The sequence below is a fragment of the Mus pahari genome, chromosome 5, assembly GCF_900095145.1.
Source record: "Mus pahari chromosome 5, PAHARI_EIJ_v1.1, whole genome shotgun sequence".
In the NCBI taxonomy this organism is placed as follows: domain Eukaryota; kingdom Metazoa; phylum Chordata; class Mammalia; order Rodentia; family Muridae; genus Mus; species Mus pahari.
This window is the reverse complement of record NC_034594.1, coordinates 95,125,737-95,145,286: the sequence shown is the minus strand read 5'-3', so window position 1 is coordinate 95,145,286 and position 19,550 is coordinate 95,125,737. Positions and strand designations below refer to the sequence as shown.

The 19,550-nt window shown below is 50.3% G+C and overlaps 1 protein-coding gene across 3 annotated transcripts in view; it reads left to right on the top strand.

Moving 5' to 3' along the window:
* The first annotated feature begins 764 nt into the window (after window positions 1-764).
* The window catches only part of Steap3 (STEAP3 metalloreductase), a 42,418-nt gene continuing 23,632 nt past the window's right edge, over window positions 765-19,550 (top strand). Inside the window, exon 1 of one of the 3 annotated variants that reach the window (XM_029539205.1) lies at window positions 765-855. Coding sequence is in view for 1 of the 3 variants with exons in the window: in XM_029539206.1 (XP_029395066.1) it covers window positions 9,906-9,927 (22 nt within the window). In the remaining 2 variants the exon portion in view is untranslated. Of the gene's footprint in view, window positions 856-3,706; window positions 3,772-9,833; window positions 9,928-19,550 lie in introns of those variants that run through there. The other 2 variants (XM_021198645.2, XM_029539206.1) reach the window with 2 other exon arrangements.

The window sequence follows — 19,550 nt, the reverse complement described above, 5'->3', positions numbered from 1 at the left end:
GAAAGGTGGGCTTGGTCTGTTCTTTTGCTATCACATTAACATTTATTTATTTATTTATTTATTTATTTATTTATTTATTTATTTATTTATTTATTTATTTATTTATTTGCTGTGTAGATGTGTGGGGGTGCACATGTGGAGGTCAGAGGACAACTTGAAGGGAGTTGGTCCCAGAGATGGAACTCTGGCTGTCAGATTTGACTACACAGCAGTCACCTTCTGAGTTTTCTCATCAGCCTTGGTCCCTTCGGTTTGTTTGTTTTTTTTTTAATCTGTTTTGTTTTGACAGACAAGGTCTCACTGTGTAGTAGTGGCTGACCTTGAACTCACAGAGAGCTGCCTGCCTCCACCACATAGAGCTAATCCTAGCTCTAAAGGTGTGTGTCACTACCTCCAGCTCCGATCTAGTCATTTTGCTGAGTTCTCAAAGTGGCACTGTCACCAGTTTGGCAAATGACCACCACTTTCCTTCTCTCCCCTCCTTTTGCAGGGCCAAGTCCCAGGAAGCAGAGAACGAGAGGTTAGGCAGGGGGAATCCCAACCGTCACACTAGAGGCTCTGTGTCCACCTTTGACCTCGGCGTGCTTGGGGAATGACCTGAGGTCATTGACCGGCACCCCACCCCCACCCCCACCCTCACCCCACCAGGTCCAGGACAGGGCTGTGACCTGCTTGTCTGGAACTTGGCTTACACTGTTTACCACTGCTCAGTCGTTGCTGTGAGCTCCAGCCACCCAGCTTCAGAAGAAATGGCTTCAGAGACCCACAGGCAGCAGGGTTCTTGCCCCACCATCCCCTCAGAGGGCTGTGGAAAGTCACCAGAGAAGAAGGGCAGTGCAGCCAACTCTAGACCTGGTGAGCTGGCATCTGTGGGGCAGGGAGGAAGCAGGGCATAGAAGACACAGTAAGCAACTCTGCCCTGATTCCAGACTCTGTCTGCATGGACTGATTCCAGGTGCTAGGGCTCCTTTCTCAGAAAACCCAGAAGTCCACGGAGGTATGCTTCCTCAAAGCAAGTGTGCACTCTCTTCTTGTGCATGTGTAGATTCATGATGCCTGGTGTGTGTGTGTGTGTGTGTGTGTGTGTGTGTGTGTGTGTGTGAAGAAGTGTCAACCTCAACTTCTGCCTTACCTTTTTAAAGAGGCTCTCACTTGGCCTGGAGTTCACTGCATTAGCTAGGCTGGCTGGCCAGCAGTCCCAGGAATTATTGGTTTCTGCCTCCCTGGAGCTGGACATACCCTGCATCTATCTGGCTTTGGGTGTGTGTGCCTATGAGGAGAGTTTTGGAGGATCTAATTCTGGTCTTCATGCTTGCATGCTTTACCCAGTTCTTTCCCCAGCCCACCTCATTCTTTCTGGATTACAGGAAAGGCAAAAGGAATCACCGGTGAGCTGTTTGCTGATGGAGTGAGCTTGACCCAAAGGCATGGCTCAGAGAAAAGCTTGCCAATCGAGCTAATAATATAATAAGGATAGCATTGTCAGGAGCATGGCTCCATGTCCTTGCCATCAGGTAAAGAAGGAAGTAAGGTCAGCTACACGACGGCTGCTCTCAGAGAGGAGGACGCTTCAAGTATTTCCCCTGAGGCTTAGACAGGTAGTGAGTGTCTGAAGGCTGAAATCTTTTCTAGACACTGGTTCTTGTCTGCCCAAGAAAGGGGCCAGCCCTCGAATTTTGACTACTCTAAAACCTACCCTGTGTGGCACCTTGGGGCATTATAGCTAAAATGGATAGAGAACCTTTAAGAATGGTCACAGGAACTCAGAGATGTGTTTGCTGGTGCATGTTTGGACAGTGGGACCCTTGAAGGAGGCTAGAAAGGATCTAGGCACTGAAGCAGACAGAATAGAGAGCTGGCGGAGGGGGTGGGAGTCGGGGTGGACACTGGAACAATGAAGGAAGCCCCTAGCCAAGAGGAAGTTCAGGATGCTTGTGGCAGCTCTGGGTTACTGGGAGAACAGGGAAGCCCGTAAGAGCAGCTTTTCCTTCCACCAAGAGCACAGAACTCTGCTTCTTCAACTCACTGTACCTTTAAGGAAAAAAAAAATCATTTATTGTGTGTGTGTGTGCACAAACTTGAACAGTACACATATGGAGGTCAGAGGACAACTTTTAGAAGTTGGTTCTCTCTTTTCACTTCATGGTCCTGGGGGTGGGGTGCTGAACTCAGGCTTATTGGGAACTGCCTTTACTCCTGAGCTATCTCTAAGCTGGTTCTTCCTGGGTACTTTGGGGCCACCCCTGAGGTCCAGCCTTCTTATTTCTCCTCTCCAGATACCCTGGGGCTTCCAGGAAAACAAGATTCTTGGAATTCCTCGATGTAACTTCCAACTGAGCTGTGATGCTTCACACCTGCCATCCCTTCAGGGCAGGAGCTGGGGCCCTTAACTGCTAAAAGTTCAAGGCCAAGCTGGGCCTCTTAGGGAGGTGCTGTTTCCAAAACAAAACAAGAGATGCTCAGTTGGTAAAGCATTGCCAAGCGAGCTGGAGGATCTAAGTTCCAGTGACCCACACCCATGTAAAATGCCAGCACACCATGATTGTGATCCCAGCACTGGGCAAAGGAGCCAGGACTACACAGTGCTCACCAGCAAGCCTAACTGAGCCAGGGAGCTCCAGGTTCTGCTAGGGACACTGTTTCAGTAATAATAATAATAATAATAATAATAATAATAATAATAATAATATAATAATAAAATGTGGAGATCCAAGTGAAGAGAAGACCTAATGTTGATCTTTGGCCCTCATGCATACATGCTCATGTGTGTATGCTCCCATCCCCCAACACACACGTGCACATATATAAAAACATAGGTTCCTCACCCTCCTGAATGCACTGTAAAAGTCAACGCTCCTTAGTAGGAGTTAATGGACTATCCTTCTGCTCTAGGAAGTCCTGAGAGTCTCAGTACTATGAGTCAGGAAAACCACACCCCCATTTCCCACAAACTGAGTGTGAAGCTAATGCCCCTAGGGCCATCGGCATCAGGTAGGAAAGGTAAGTCTGAAATGACATCTTGATGCTGTGCCCTGGTGAGTTGCTGTGAGACAAAGCAGGGCGAACTGAGGCGGGGAATAGCACTGGGCAGTGTCCCAGGGCAGGGGATACCATTCATCAGGGCAGGGTGGTATCTTAGAACTCAGAGGTGTATGTAGGGTTCTCGCTTAGCCAGTAGATCCCAGAGAGCCGTGATGGACCACCACAAAACCAATGGGCATTGAAACCTGAAGACTTCTGAGAGCAGGTCAAAAGTCATTTCTGAGGAGACAGATGTGATCCAGCTACAGTCACCCACCCCTGCTTGTCACCCACCTGTGCAGCCCTAGCCTGCTGCCTAAATGACCACTTTGACCTTCATCAAAAACTGCCCTTGGATTTTAAGTGTTCTTAGAAAGGGGGAGGCACGCAGAGGTCACCCCGTCTTCCCGCTCCCTGTTCCTCCTTGTTCGTGGTGGTGGGTTCTGCTGACTGTGGGCAGACCAGGAAGTGACAAGGCAGGTTGTGAGACTCCCTAGGGGAACGGCTGGTGGAGGGGTAGTGGCTGGTGGCTTCCTCCACTTATAGTGCAGGGCGGGGACAGCGATTGAGACTAGAAGGGGTGGCACTGCTGGATAGATTGCTACGAGGAGCTGGCCGGCGGCCACTACCCCGCCAGGTCCGGCCCCACGGGCGGGCGGGGCGCAAGGAGAGGAGGAGCCTGAGGCCGAGCCACCGCCTCCTCCCGCGACCTGCAGCTGCCAAGGCTCCTCCAAGCGGCCGGCTGCCGAGGTGAGTGACCCTGCCCCGGCTCGCTCGCGTGCCTTAGGCTGCGCATGGTCCCCAGGACCCTTGTAGCGTGCCTGCTGTGACGCACCCTGAGCAGTCACTACAGGTCAGGAAACCTTGTCTCCTAGAACCAAGCCACGTGAGGCTGGAGGCAGAAGATCTCAGCGGGGTGCCCACAGACCAGGGAAAGCGGGCGTCTGGAGCCCGGGTTACACTTGTGAGCCACCCTCCGGGGCAGTCCTGAACTACCAGGGTCCCACGTGCTCTCCGTTTTTTGCTCAGCGGGTTTCGGGGGAGGGAGTGCCTAGTACCCAATAGGCAGATCTGCCTAGTGCCCGCCTCTGCCCGCGGAATCTTAGCCTGGAAAGTTCTTCCTGCCCTCTGAAATCTGGGAGTAGGTTGCCAGCAGGAGTGTAGCGGTAACTTTGGTCACTCTAGTTAGATATAGTGGAGGTTGTGTTTTAGGCTGTTTGGGTCAAGAGGCAGTTTGCGTTGGTGGAGGTCGGGGATGAGGAGTGGTGGGAGACCAAGAAGTCAAACAAGTGTTCAGAGCCACCTCCATAACAGGCTCCAGAAGTCGGGTTTGTGAAATGCCCTAGGGAGGCATGTCTGTCCGGCAGAGTGCTGCTATGATAAAATTAGCAGCCAACACTTCTCTGATACTTATATGCGCCAGGGTGCATGTAGGGGCTCTGTGCACATTAGTCCAGCTAATCCTGGCAGCCAGGAGAGCCTGTTCTTCTGTTATTCAGGGGAATTCTGAGCCTTACAGATCCCCAGTGTTTTGCAAGGACACAGGTAGCAAATCATAGAAGTTGTTAGACTTTCCCAACAAAGAAGGCTTCTATAAGGTAAAGGAGGCCAGATCCTCAGAATGTCTGGACAGCACCGTGAATGCAGTGCTGGGTGAGAACAATGCCCACAAGAGGAAAGAGCATGCCCTCTTAAGTCTCCACAAGGGCTGGTGTGTGTAGTCTGTGTCCATGTGGAGGCCAGAGGTGGGTGTTGGGTGTTTCCTTTATTGATTTGTACATTTTGAAAGATGGGCTCACTACTCACTGAACCTGGAGCTCACCAGTTGGCTAATCTGTCTGGCCAGCAAGCCCTGGGAATCCTCTGGTCTCCGCCTCCCCAACTCTGCCATTACAAGTGTGCATGAGTGCACTAGCTTTTTACCGAGTTCTAGACATCCAATCGTAGCTCCTTGGACTGGCACAGATAGTACTTCACTGACTGAACTATCTCCCCAGCCCTACAAGGGTTGTTAAAAACACAGACGTCCAGTCCTCCTGGGCAACCAACTGAATCGGCCAGGAGCACTTGGAGGGCCCAGCTGTGTGTCTGTCTGTCTGTCTGTCTTACTCATCTCTTTCACCAGTGGTCTGCAAAGGGGTTGGCAGGAAGCAAATGCTTCACCAGTGTTCCACGGATGAAGAGACTGAAAGGGACAAGCAATGTCATGGGGGAAAGGGTGGGGATGGATAGCATGGGAGGCTAGCGGCCTCAGAGCCAGCCCAGAGCTCCGGGTGACCCAACCGGTCACCTAGAGTTTGATCAGATTACCCGAAACCCCCTGAGGTCCTCCAGGCCTGATCTGGTTAAGCTTGTATCTCTCCAGCCTGAAGACACCAGATAGAAGGATTCCTGGCCTGGCCTGGCCTGGCCTGTCTACTGTCCTTGTTTCAGGATTCTTCCTTCCTTAGCCTCTTCAGAGACAGAGTTTTGGGCAGGGTTTCAAGGTGTTAAAAAGTGAAAGTTCTTGATCGAAGTCCAGAGCCACACACCTTCGAAGTGGGTGGGATGAGACAGGGAGGAGAGTCTGGCTTTGTAGCCAGCAAGCAGGGAGTCTGTATCTCAGCCAACGCTTCAGAATCTCTGGACTTGGCTCTTCAGTCGGTAAGCCTTGCCTGGGCCCTCAGGCACCGTATCTGCATAGAACAGAGAGAGTGCTCCCCCGTGGGCAGTCATTACACAGAACTCCAAGTTGTCAGACTCTGCTCCCAAGGGTTTGAGTATTAATGTTATGTGTTTGGGTTTATGTCTATGTCGGGGTGTGTGCAGGTGTGCAGGTGTGTGCTCACATGAGCGGTAAGACCAGTCACCAACCTCAGCTGTCATTCTTCTTGCTCCTTGCTCTCTCACTGCTCCGGGTCTCGCCAGTTCAGCTTGGCTGGCCGGCCTGTGAGCCCCAGGGATTGCCTGCTTTCCCCAGCTTTGGGGTTACAAGTGTGCGCCGCCATCCTCAGCTTTTTCATATGACTTCTGGGGATGGGACTCAGGTCCTCAAGCTTGCAAGGCAAGTGGTTTTATCAACTGACTTATTTCCCTATGTCAGATTTGAGTGTGCATCTGATTGGACCTTCCAGGCTCATAGAGAGAAGACCATCGAAGCCCAGAGTGGAGTCTGAGGTCCCCATCTCTGTGACAGGGCTGGCCCCAGCTCCAGGCCCCAGCAGCCCTTTGTGGAGAGTCTGGGCACCTCCCTCCAGGACAGGAAAGAGTCTTTCTGCGCTTCCTGCTGTCTGCAAACTGAAACCTTAATAGGCTGAGGCAAGGGTGGAAGGTCTTCCGGGACTTGGGTTCTCTGCCTTCCAACTGAAACTGGATCTGCCTCTTGCTGCCTTCCCTACCCTGCAGAGGGGTCAGGAATTGCTGGGTTGGGCAGGCAGGAGGTGGGTACTTTAAGTACTCAACGAAATTTCTCTCCAGTGTCTGGGCCAGGAATGGGCCTCTGGACTTAGAAGGAGGGAGTTTGCCGATGTAGAACCCATGTTGGTTCCTTTCCTCTGTGAAGGGGTGAGTGTGTGCCTCTGTTTTGTAGTGTGTGAAGACATGTACATACCATGGTACATGGGTGGAGGTCAGAGGACAACTCGGGAGACCTTGTGGTCCTCTTCTGTCTTTGCATGGTCGCCAGGTCAGCAGGTCAGCAGGTCAGCAGGTCAGCAGGGCTTGTGCTTTAACCACTGAGCCATCTTACCAGTGCTTGTTTCCTACTCCCGCCCCACCCATGAAACCCGAAGGACCGACTAACCTTCAGTCTCTTCTTTCAATCCCAAACCAGAGGCTCCTCGCCTCTCACTCTAGGTCTGTCCAAATCCTGCTTCATCACCCAGGTACCATTTACAGAGCGCTCAGACCAGCACAGTTGGCGGTACTACCCAACTCTTCCACTTCCACACGCATCTGGAACCTCTGTATTACTGAGTACAAGTAAGGGAAAGGCCTCTTTTCCATGTGCCTGGCCCCCCAGAGCCATGTTTTGAGTAGACCTCTGCCCAGTTGCCCCTGCAGTGTAAAAGCCCTCCCAAACAACACATCTTTGCCTGTCACCTTTGTCACCCACAGGAGCAACTATGGATATCACAGTTCCATAGTCAGGTGTATGGCTGTCTTCCGCTCCATACCAGCAGCCTGGTGCTCAGACATTATTTCCATGCTGGGAACTAAACACAGGGTTAGAGCATTCTGGGCAAGCGCTCTTACACTGAGCTGCTCCCCAGCTCTGATTGCTTGTTTTGAGCCTCTTTAGCTCTCAGTTTAGGAGATTAATCTTGTCCAAACAAGGAGACAGTCCCTAGAGCATCACACTAGCCAGTGGCATGAATGTGGAGGAATATGAGGATCAGTGAAGGGTGGAGTGGGCTACCCCAGCACGTGTGTAGAGAGCAAAGCCTTCCTGAGGCTGGTGAGCAGGCCTTCCACAGGGACCACCCCTCCCCCCATACTATAGACGCCTGATATCTGTGGGGTGGAGGTCTGTCATTCTTCCCAGCAGGCTTATAGAGGTAGCAGAACCCCAACAGTGAGGTTGGATGTCTCTGAGGGCAAACTTGTTCTAGGTGGCTGTGACCCAGACCCTCCTGGTGGAGTCGACCTGGACAGTGTGGGATGTGACAAGGAGCCAGTGCTCGGTTGTTTGGGTGACCAGCCTTGCCTGTGCAAGGGTCAGAAGCATACTGGAAGCAGTGGTTGTATCCAGGAAACCGGTGCCCCCATGAAGATTGAGCCACTGTAAAAGATGGGATGAGGCCCTCTGATGGTCCTTAGAAGGATGGCTCCCAACTGGTCAGAGCTGGAAGGGGAGGAAGCAGCTGGAGCAGGTGGAGTCATCAAGGGTCTTGATTAGGCTGGGGTTAGTATTCTGGAAAGCCTTGCTCCTAGAAATCCAGGCTCTGTGACTGGAGATAGAGACCTTCATGCACCTCTGTTTTCAGGGTCCCCTGAGCAAAGCCCCCTGGGAGCAGGTGGAACCCTAAGGAACTGCAGACAGAGTCTGTTAGCTCCTTTCCGCTTCACCCAGCAGGTGTCTTTTCCTGAGGAAGTGTCCCTTCCTCTCAGAACTGATACTCTAAGGGGACCTGGAGATCACCCAGCAACCTTGCCTGGGACACAGTAGGCTAAAGGGCTCAAGTACTGAGTCAGGAATTCTGCCCCAAATCCTGCTGCTCAGAGCTCTGGGTGACTCTGGGGCTCACTGGTGATGGAGAGCCCTCCTTAAACCCCACTGCCTCCGCAGGCATCTTCCAGCATCAAGAGAGCACAGCTCAGAATAAGGGACTAGGGGCAAAGCAGATGATGATACTGTCCAGGGATCACACGGTATCCCCAGCAACAGAGAGCAGATTCAGACAACAGGCAAACACTGAGTAACCTGTGTCTTTAAGGGCTTCCATAGTCACTGTTTTACTTAATGGTCAAAACAGGGAACACAGGGGATATAGTTCAGCTGGCAAAGTCCAAAGTCTTGCTTAGCATGTATGAAGTCCTGGGCTCCAACCAAAGACCCACATAAACTGGACATAGTAGAGTATTCCTGTAATCCCAGAACTGGGGAAGCAGGGGCTGAAGGATCAAGGGTTCAAGGTCAACCTGGTCTATGTGAGACCCTCAGAGTAGGAAAGAAGCCTTCCCAAGGTCACACTGTTAGCATGTAGTTAAACTCAAGTTCATATTTAGGGCAACCGACTGCTAACCTAGCCTTACTTGTTGATTCAGAGTGGTTAAATGTAGTCCAGGACTACAGGAGCGGATAGATGCCGACAGCAGGGGGTTGGTTTTCCAAGGAAGTGGGATTTGGATGGGCCAGGAGTATGTTCCAACTCAGATGGAAAGAACAGGCCAAGTGCAAGAAGGTCACGGGTCAGAGCATGAAGAAAGAGAAAACAGAACCAGTCGTCTCCATATTGGCCTGTGCTGGACTCCATGCGATTCCAGAATCTAGCCCTGCCCCCAGGAGGCTTTACAGTTAGGAGCAGACATGGAGGACTGCCAGTCAGAGCAATATGGACCTGCTCTAGTGGCTGGTCCTTGTAAAGCCACAGGCTGGGACGTGTGTGCTTATCAACAGACTTCACTGGGGTGCAAGTTTGCTAGTTCTGACAGGCTGAAGATAGTCAGACATGCCCATATACAAGCCCAGACAACATGATTCCTGAACTCTGGGCTGCCCTCAAAGCCTTGGAACCCAGCAGTAAGCAGCCAGCAGCGGGTGGGCGTGTGCCCTTATCTACCATTTCCAGTGAAATGATAATAGAGCTGCCTGTCCGTCATCTTCTGCTATGGGCACTGTCTGGCATGTGGTGACAAAGAAGCTCCCCCTATCAGCACAAACTGCTGAGAGAATTCTTGAGAAGCCAGTAATAGCCATGGTGGCTGCAATGAATTACCCACCCTCTGAGAAATTGATCACTCGCTACTTTCTGTTACCATAACGCTTGCTTTGTACCTCCAAGGCTCTCCATGTCTCCTCTCCTTTATGCCCCATGACATTTATTCATTTTATGCGTCCTGGCTTCAGCTTGCCATCCTGCCTCAATTCCTGTACCAAAGGCTCTGCAGTCTGAGCCACTAATTACTACAGTGAGGTTTCCTCCCCAAACAGGAAGTCTCCCGCAGAATTGCTCTCTCAGGGCACTCTCTAACCGAACATCAGCCACCTCTCTGGGGCCAGTCCCTGTGGCCAGCTGTAGGCGGGCAAAGTGAGAGGGGAGGTGTCCCAGTTACCCACGCCCTAGAAGGGCCCGTGGCCACCCCGCTTCTGTCAGACTGCCGAAGGTGGAGACTTTAGTCAGAAGAGGCGACTTGCAGTGGGGTTGTCTGAGCACTCTAAAACTTCAGACCTCCCCTGAGGCCAGATGGCGCAGTCACCTGTTGCTGGTAAGTCTGATCAGGGCTCCAAGGCAGCTTCTGGTACACCATCCTCTGGTCCACTTGAGAGTGCTGTTCTTTGAAGGTCTACGGATTTACCAGAGCCCAGAGAGAGCAGCGTTCCCCTGAGAGTTGCACAGCCACAGCCCGGCATCAGGGAGCACAGCAGAATAAGATCCTGTCAAAATAAAGCGGGAGGTTGATTGTCTGCTGTGTGCATCTCAGGACCACCTTCTCAGGGAGGGCATTCAGGCAGTGAACACAAGAGCCTCTTCAGAGTGCTCCCGTTTGTACACAGAGAGAAAGCAGTGGCTTCGTGGGGTTTAGTGTGTGTTGCTTTAAAAAAAAAAAAATTAATGTTCATGATGTATTTCTGAGGAATGTGGGCCCCGTCGGGAATTATAAATTTTACACAGAACGGCCGGCTGCAAGTAATCGAACTGGATTTTTCTAGAAGGATTTGAAAAGCTAGATGTTTGTAAAAAGCTCTATCAATTATTCATTCGCTTTTATTCTGCAAAGTGATGTGGAGAGAAAATGTTGTTTTCTAACAGATCAAACTTGTGTGCATGAGTGTGTGTGTCTGTGTGTGTGTGTGTGTGTGTGTGTGTGTGTGTGTGTGTGGCCTGGCTTATGTGCATGGACTTTGTTTCTTCTTCAGCAGGCACAAAACTGCCTTCCTTAAAAAAAAATAATGATTTTTATGATGTCTAAATAACAATCCCAGGTAGTATTGCGAGAAACGTAACAGCAAAATGTTTGTAAGAGCCCATCTGATAGGGGAGATGCCCACAGAGAAAACTGAGTGTGCCCCTTAGGACATGTTTGATGTCATTAGCTTTTATTTTGTTTGGGGCAGAGCCTCCTGTAGCCCAAGCTGGTCTCAACCTCATCATGTAACTAAGGATGATTTGGAACTTCTCATTCTCCTGCCTCTACCTCCCAAATATGGAAATGGCAAACACACACTACCACGATGTTTGTATGGTTCTGGGTATATAACCCAGCTCTTCCCGTGTGCTCTATAAGTTCTCTACCAATCGGCCTCCATCTCCAGACCTGCCACTAGTTTTTACATGCTAATTTCAGACTGGCAGCCTCTCTTCTCTCCCCTCACTTTGGGAGGTAGACGCAGGAAAGGAAAGAGACTGGTCTTCGAGCCTAAGAAGGAGCAAGGGCCTGGGTCTGAGTGAATGCCCACTTAAGACCCAGGATGGAGGACAGGCACCCTCTAAAGGAACAGCAAGAAGAGTGACTGGGAAATTGTTCCCAGCAGCTCAGAGAGAAGATAAAGGACACAGGAAGGAAACAAGACTTAAATCTAGAACCTGGTGCTGGCCAGGTGACATCTGAAGCACCCACATACAGAACCTCCACCCTTGCCACCCAAGATGTCAGTTGGATGCTGAGACTAGATGAAAGTAGAGCCAGCGCTGGGTCCGGGAAGTGCTCCCTTTATCTGTCCGGGACTGGGAGGTGCTCCCTTTACCTGTCTGAGCCTTGGTTTGTGGTGTGTAAAGTAGAAGTGTCCTCTGTAGGTCGTATCCCAACACACATCCAAAGTCATGGATTGCTGCACAGTGAGATCTGGCCTTATCTTCTAATCTCTCATTTGACCCTGAGGATTTGGCTTGTACAGGGACCAGGCACTTGCAGAGTGCAGGGTTGTGCTGGCTGCTTTAATGCCCCAAGGAAACCTTGGATTACTACTTGGGGAAGCCACGTGGCAGAAAGGGGGAGAAGGCGTTGTCCCTGGGAATCTCTTCTTTTTGCATAGCAAGGGTGTAATTTTCATTCAGGCTGTGTGGGCAATCCCCTGTTTAATGATGGCTTGACACAGGATCTTTCAACTTAAGGGGAGGTACAACACCAACAGCACTCAGTGGAAACCGTTCTTCAAATTGTGAATTTGAAAGTTTCCTGGGTATTTTAAACTCACAGCATCATCAATTTGCTAGCTGCCACGCCACCGTATTTCAAGGTCCATATAATGAGCATGATGTGTGTGTGTGTGTGTGTGTGTGTGTGTGTGTGTGTGTGTGTGTGTGTGTGTGTGTGTGTGTGTGTGTCACTTCTGTGTCTGTATGTTCACACATGTGAACTCACATATAGACACATTCATGTGAAGGCCAGAGGTCTTTCTCGATCNATGTGTGTGTGTGTGTCACTTCTGTGTCTGTATGTTCACACATGTGAACTCACATATAGACACATTCATGTGAAGGCCAGAGGTCTTTCTCGATCATGCTGTGACATATATATTGAGGCAGAGACTGTCACTGGAATGGAAACAACTTCTCCCAAATTGTGCTAGTCTTACCCAGGGATCCTCTGTCTGACTCTGGGATTACAGGCAGGCTACCACGCCTATCTGGCTTATATATATGGGTGCTAGGGATCTTAGTACTTTCATGGCATGCTCTTTACCCCTGAGCCATCTTCCCAGCCCAGAATGGTTTTATAGACATTATTATTCCCTCCACCTGCCTGAGGGTTGTAAATTCATATCAAAGGGTGTTAGGTTTAACATTGCCATAAACACATGGGAAGGAATGATGGGAGATTATGGGGTGTCCCAGCCTGAGCACTCTAAGGGAAGGTGCATGGCACTGTATACTTGTTCCGTCCCTGTGACAGAGAGCCTAAGGGATCAGAGGACAAAATGTCTATTTTTGTCTTAAAGAGGAACTGGGAGCCTTCTCTTCTTCCTCCTTTAAAAAAAAAGTGTATGCATATGTGTGTACTCATGTGTGTGTCCTCATATGTGTATGTGTGCTCACATGTATATACTGAGTCTGTTTGTGTGTATGTATGTATGTATGTATGTATATATGTATGTATGTTCCTAACATGTGTGCTCACATTTGTGTGTTGGGGGGTTTCATGTGGACCCAGAGGGTGACATCAGGTGTCACCTTCAGGAGCTCACCAGCTGACTCAGAGACCAGCCTGTCTCTGCTTCCTTGGCACAGGGATCACAAGTGCATGCCACCATGTGTGGGTGTGTGTGGGGGGGGTGGGTTTCGAGTTCTTCATACTTTCTAGGCAACCACTTTACAGACTGAACCATCTCCTTAGCCCCATCAGCCGGGCCTTCTGTTCGGCCTTGTAATTGCTAATCTTCATTATAAACATGACTGAACTTGGGACCAGATGGTTATGAAAGTTGCTGGGCATTGCTGTGAGGGACTTTATTTTGGTTTTGGTTTTTTGAGACAGGTTCTCATCATGTAATCCTGGTTAGCAGAGAACTTACTGTGTAGACCAGGCTGTCTTCAGCCCCACAGCTATCTGGCTGCCTGCCTCTTGAGTGATGGGATTGAAGGTGTGTGTCAGCATGCTGGGCCAAGAGAGACTCTTGGTCAGACTTATTTGAGTCAAGAAGACCCACCCTAAATGTGGGTGGCACCTTCTGGTGGCAGCCCAGATAAAAGGACATGGAGGGAAACCCCTGATTTTTGCCTGCTGCCCTCAGTCTTGCTAATGAGCTCATCTATCCTGCTGCTGCAGCATACCCCCTCCTCCCATTCCCCACCCCTCCTCCTACTCCCCTCCTCTCCCCCACCCCCACCGATGCTAAAACCAGGTTCTTTGGGTTTCCATTGTAGACTAAAGCCCAGTGGCTCTCCAGGAGTCTCCAGACCCATAGGGACAGTTTGAAACCGTGAGATACCCAACCAGTACACTGAGCAACTCCTGGCTTCCTGGCCTCTCTAGCATGAGATAGCCACTGTTGGATTACCTGGACCACATCCTGCAAGTCAATCTAAAAATCAGGCTGATGCATCTCTTGTGAGGAGCAAGTAGTTTAGTGACTCTGTCCATAGAACTTTTGGCCATCTGTAGAAAAATAAGGAAAATAATGATGTGGGCTGGTGACTTCCAGAATCTATGGGATGGGTTATGATCTGGAAGTATTACCAAGGAAACCCTTTTTTCCCCAAGCTGCTTTTACTTGTCTTTTCCTCCCCCTTTGTTTGATTAGCTTTTGTTTGTTTGTCTGTTTGTTTATTTGTTTTTGAGACAGGGTCTCTCTACATAGCCCTGGCTTTCCTAGACCCCACTATGTAGACTAGGTTGGCCTTGAACTCAAAAGAGATCTGTCTGCCTTTGCCTCCTGAGTATTCAGATGAAAGACGTGTGTCACCCTGCCCGGCCAAGCCAGTGAGCTTTACAGCAAGAGAAAAGCAAATAGATCAGGCCTTGAGTTTTGTTAGATGGAGGGAAGAAGATTTGTAGGCAAAAATGATTAAAAACAAAAAACAAACAAACATGATCCCTGAGGGAGGAGGAGGGAAGAGGGAAGAGGGGGGGGGAAGGACAGAGAGGAAGGGAAGGAAAGAGAGAGGAGAGATTGAGGTTTGCGCTATTTAATCACCACTGGGCTGCAGGGCCCCAGCTAGGTTCTAGGAGAACAGTTAAGACACACAAGCACACCCTGACCTTGGCATAGAAATTAGAAGTCACATTATTCAAACAAATATTAATTGAGCACCGACTAGATGCCAGGCTGTGGGCTAAGTGATGGAGACACACAGGGAGACACACGTGAGCCAGTAGGTGAAGTGGGCAGAGCGAGTCACGAGTCACAGAGCCCAAGGTTCCCCTCTGCCCTGGGCCAGGAGGAAACCTGGGGTTAGTCTTTTGAGTCCTGTGAAAGAGCCTGCTCTGGCATGGCAGGGGTTGGGGATCGGCTTTGTGATCTGGTCCTCCCAGAACAGCTGGGGAGGGTGTGGAGACCAAGTTCAGTGTCCTTAAGAGTCCAGAGGAAGTGTCCGGCAGGGGAGGTTCCCCCAAAGGCTTTCTGGAAAAGAAACTCATAACTAGACAGAACAGGAAGAAGTGATGTCACAAGCCTGAGTCTCAGGAGGAAGGCCTGAAGCCCTCTTTGTGTGTCTTGGCTACTGCTGCCTTTTCTGTACCCCCACGCTTCCCAGCCCAGGAGCATAGCAGGGCCAAACTTTTTTTGTTTGTTTGTTTTTTCTGATTTTTCAAATCCCTCCCCATGGCAAGGGGAGAGACAGACTCAGCCTTCAGGATGCACGGACTCCTGGCTTTGCGACTCCAGTCTCCCAGGAAGCAATGGGCTACTTCACTTCAGGTGCTGAGGATGTAGGCTTATGTGTTGTTTTTCCATGACCTCCAGCCTAACTGGATTAACAGCCATTCAGGAGCTGGCTGACTCACAGGCCTCCCCCTGGAGGACTCTGGGCACAGCTAAGCTGGTCCTCCCGGGCTCTCATGGTGCCTGGCTAGGCTCTCGTTGAAGTCTGTGATGGTGGAATATGGATTGTGAACTTTATAAGGTCTAGAATCACCTAGGAGACAAGACTGTGGGCACACCTATTATATTAAAATTATAGTATTATTATATTATAATTATAGTATGATTATATTATATGTTAGCTGCTGGGCCTGCCTTTGAGGGAGCTAGATTCTGTAAGATCCAGTCCTAACAAAGGAGAAAGTGGGCTGAGTCCCAGCGTTCATCCCTCTCCTGACTGTGGATGCGATGTGACCACCCTCCTCTCTTGCCACCACCATCCCTTCCATGCCATGGTGGACTTACCCTTGAACGATGAGCCATGATAAACCCTTTCCCCCAAAGTTGTTTTGTCAGGCTATTTTAATCAAAGAAACAAGAAAAGAAACTAATACAGAGGGTTTTGGTTTGGGGGGGTATTTTTTTTTCTCCCAGCTGTATTTTAGAGCCAGCCCATCTCCTAAGATCTCTTGGACCTAGTATCTTGTTTCCCCTGTGCACACAGTGGGGGATTCAAGGAATACCTGAGGAGATGCCTCTGAGGAGGCGTGCCAAGACTAAATGTTGTTTTGCACTGCCCAACCACAGGGGGCGCTCTGCACATGAATCACTGTGTAAATTGATGAAGTGTATGGAGAAGGAAGACGGTGCAGGGGTTGGCTCATGTCCCAGCCTTAGTGCTGATAACAGGGCCTCCCTCTCCGCTCTCCCAGTCAGCACTGACCATCATGCTGAGTTTAATAGTTATGAGTTGAATTGAGCTGCCCTAATGAGCAGCCATTCTGACTTTCACTGTTGAGTTGAAGAAGTGAAACTGGACGGATGGGAGGTGGCCATCTGGGCCCTTCAGCCGAAATGCTCAGTCCTTCGAGAACATGTTCCCAGCCAGGCTGTGTGTTAACATCCTGGTCATCCAGCCTTTGTGACTTTGCAATACTACACCCCTCGCACTTGTTCCCAAGCCTACTTTGGGCTTGGTGACCTACCTGCCTCAAAGAAGCGAACACTGTCCGGTTTGATTTGGCTGAAATGCCACCACGTCCTCCACCCTCCTCTCCTCACTCACTCCTGTTACGAGTGGTTATTAGTGACCTTGCTCAAACACCTACGGGAAGCAACTTCAGGGAGGAAGGGTTTGTGCTGGCTCACAGTCTGAGGGTACAGGCCATCATGGCAGGGAAGTCATGGCAGCAGGAGCGAGAAGCAGATGGTGAGGAAGCAGAGAGAGGTGAATGCTGGTGCATACTCCATCTTCTTCTTTTAATTGATTCCAGGCCTAGCCCATGCGCCTGGCCCTTCACACTTAGGGTAGGTCATCCTACTTTAGTCTAATCTAGAAACTCCCTTCCACATACCCAGAAGTTTGTCTCCTAAGTGATTCTAGGTTCTGCTAAAAGTTGACAGTATTGGTTCTTAAAGGAAAGACTTCAGTCAAGAGACAGCTTAAGAGAAGTTTATTGGGTAAAGCTAAGCAAAACAAACACTGAAGAGAGTTGACTAGGCCGCTCCAAGGCAGGGGGCAGCCTGGTAGGTTCTTAACGGATTTTAAAGACATTTTTATGAATATTTATGAGTAGGCAGCATATTCATGGAGTAAGTTGGGATTTCCTCTCCAAATCATGTCAAATCAGTTATCAGTTTTAAGCTATTTCTTTCCTCTAAGAAATCACACAAAACAGGCCTGGGGTAGTGGTCCCAAGCCACAGTTGTGTGATATGATATTGATGTCAGGGTCTGAGGCTGCACATGTCTGGGAGAATGTCCTGCTAGCCAAAAAGCTGAGGGTGACCTTGAACTTCTGAGATTCCCCTGCCTCCACCTTCAGAGTGCTGGGATGACCTTGCTTGGTGTATGTGGTACTAGTGAGCAGGCATAGGGCATCGTGCATGCAGGTATGCGCGATAGTCTTAAGTCAGCTTGACACAAGCTAGAGTCATTTTGGAAGAGAAAGCCTCAATTGAGAAGATGCCTCCATCAAATTGACCTGTGGGCAAGTCAGTGGGCCATGGTCTTGGCTGGTCTAGAAAGGACCACCCCACTGCGGGCAGTGTCACCGTTGGGCTCCTGGGTGCTAGAAATGAGGGAGGAGGAGCAACAGGAAGTAGTGTTCCTCTATGACCCACACTTAGGTTCCTGACTCTGGGTTTCTTGCCTTGTGCAGACTTCTGTCTGTAATGGAAAGTGATATGGAACCACAAAGCTGAAGTAAGCCCTTCCCTCCCCAGGTCACTGTGCTGTTATCACATCAATGGAAAAGGAACTAAGTACCCTAGCCAAGTACTTTACTGGGTACTCCCCAGCCCTTTCCCCAGTTCTTTACTGCCCTACCTATCACAGTGGCGTTCAGAGTGTGACCCCTGGAATTTCAGGAACTCTGCAATTAATTATGCAGTGGAGCAGATGCCAATGTTGAAGTTGAAGTCCAGTGTCAGGAACAGCACTAAGTGCTGGAGTCCCCAAACCAGTCTGAGTTCCCGCCTTGGAGGAGCTTGGAGCCTGGGGAGGAGCCAGGCAGGAGGGGGAAAAACTTCAGAGCAGAGCAGAGGTTGCCCTTTAGGGATAGGGAGGCACAAGCATGGCAGTTGAGGGTTTGATTTGGGAGCTGGGATGCTGGCAGGGAAGGGTGGCCTGGGGTTACCATGGCTTAGGGACTGTCGCTGGCGGCCACCCAGGCTCCACTTCTGAACTTGCTGATGCCCTGCCCATCTTCCTACTGTGCCACCGCCCTAGGTACCACTTCCTCCCAGCCTCTGCTTCCTTTTGGCAATCTCTGTTTTCTTTTAGACAGGGTCTCATGTAACCCGGGCTGGCCTCAAACTCACTCTGTAGGTGAGGATGACCTCACAGTCCTGGTCCTCTTGCCTATGGGATTACAGGCATCCACCGCCACTTCCAGTTTACCGAATGCAGGGGGCAGGGGAATCAAACCCAGGGCTTCTTGCTTGCTAGGCAAGTACTCTTCTGACTCAGCCACACCCCCACCCTACTCCTCACCCCATTAAGCTGGCTTGGGGTGAAATGCATGTGTGCCTTCAGGCCATTATCTCAGAGCACATATTTAGAAAGTGTGCTCTATTGATTTGGAAATCTATTTGTGCTTTACAAGACACAAAATGGAGGGTTTTGTTATTGTTTGTTTTTTAAACCCTCGACAAGAGGAGTGGAATGAAGAGAGTAAATTTAAGAATCCTAAAGACTGGATGTTGTAGTGCATATCTTTATGGCCAGCCAGGACCATACAGGGAAACCCTGTCTTGGGGAGGGTGGGGCACAGAGCTGAGCCTTTACTGTGAAGTATCACGGCCCCTGTGTAGGGAAGAGGCTGGGTTTAGACAAGTGAACTTGCAGGAGTCAGTTCTCTCCTTCTGCCACTGGGTCCTAGGAATAGACCTCAGGGTGTCAAGCTAGGTGGCGTGTGCCTTTACCCACTCACTTGTATGTGCCTGTATGCACGGGGCACAGCAAGAAAACTGCCCCAGTGGCTGCTCCAGTAGGGGTCATCTTACATCCCTCACTGCCCCCTCAGTTACCCCCTCCTACAATCCTTTCCCCATTCCCTCTCCCCTTCTCCTGTGAGTGGGTGTCCCCCCACCCCCACCCAGCACATCAAGTCTCTGTGAGGCCAGGTATTTCTTCTCCCACTGACAGCCCCAACTAGAAGAGCATATCCCACAGACAGGCAACAGTCTTTGGGATAGCCCCTGCTCCAGTTGTTTAGGACCCACATGAAGATCGCCTGCTACATATGTGTGGGGAGACCTAGGTCCAGCCTGTGTATGTACTTTGGTTGGTGGTTCAGACTCTCAGAGCCCCAAAGGTCCAGGTTAGTTGACTCTGTTGGTCTTCCTGTAGAGTTCCTATCCCCTTGGGACCCTCAATCTTTCCTCCTATTCTTCTATAAGAGTCCCCAAGCTCCATCCACTGTTTAACTGTGGGTGTCTGCATCTGTCTGAGTCAGCTGCTGGGCGGGGCCTCTCAGAAGACAACGTGCTCCTATCTTCCATCATAAAGAATATCGTTAATAGTGTCAGACAAGTGGTGCTTGCCCTCAGGATGGGTCTCAAGTTGGGCTGGTTATTTATTGGCTGGCCGTTCCTTCAGTCTCTGCCCCTCCCCTGTGCCTGAATTTCTTGTAGACGGGGTAAGTTTTGGGTTGAAAGTTTTGTGGGTAGGTTGGTGTCTCTATTGCTCTACTGGGATTCCTGCCTGGCTACAGGAGGCAGCCTCTTCAGGTTCCATATCCTCAGTGATTGAGTCACAGCTAACTTTACCCCCATTGATTCTTGGACGCCTCCCTTATCCCAGGTCTCTATCTCATCCTGGAGATGCCCCCCCTTCCTCACCCCCATCAGTTCAGATTTCCATTCAT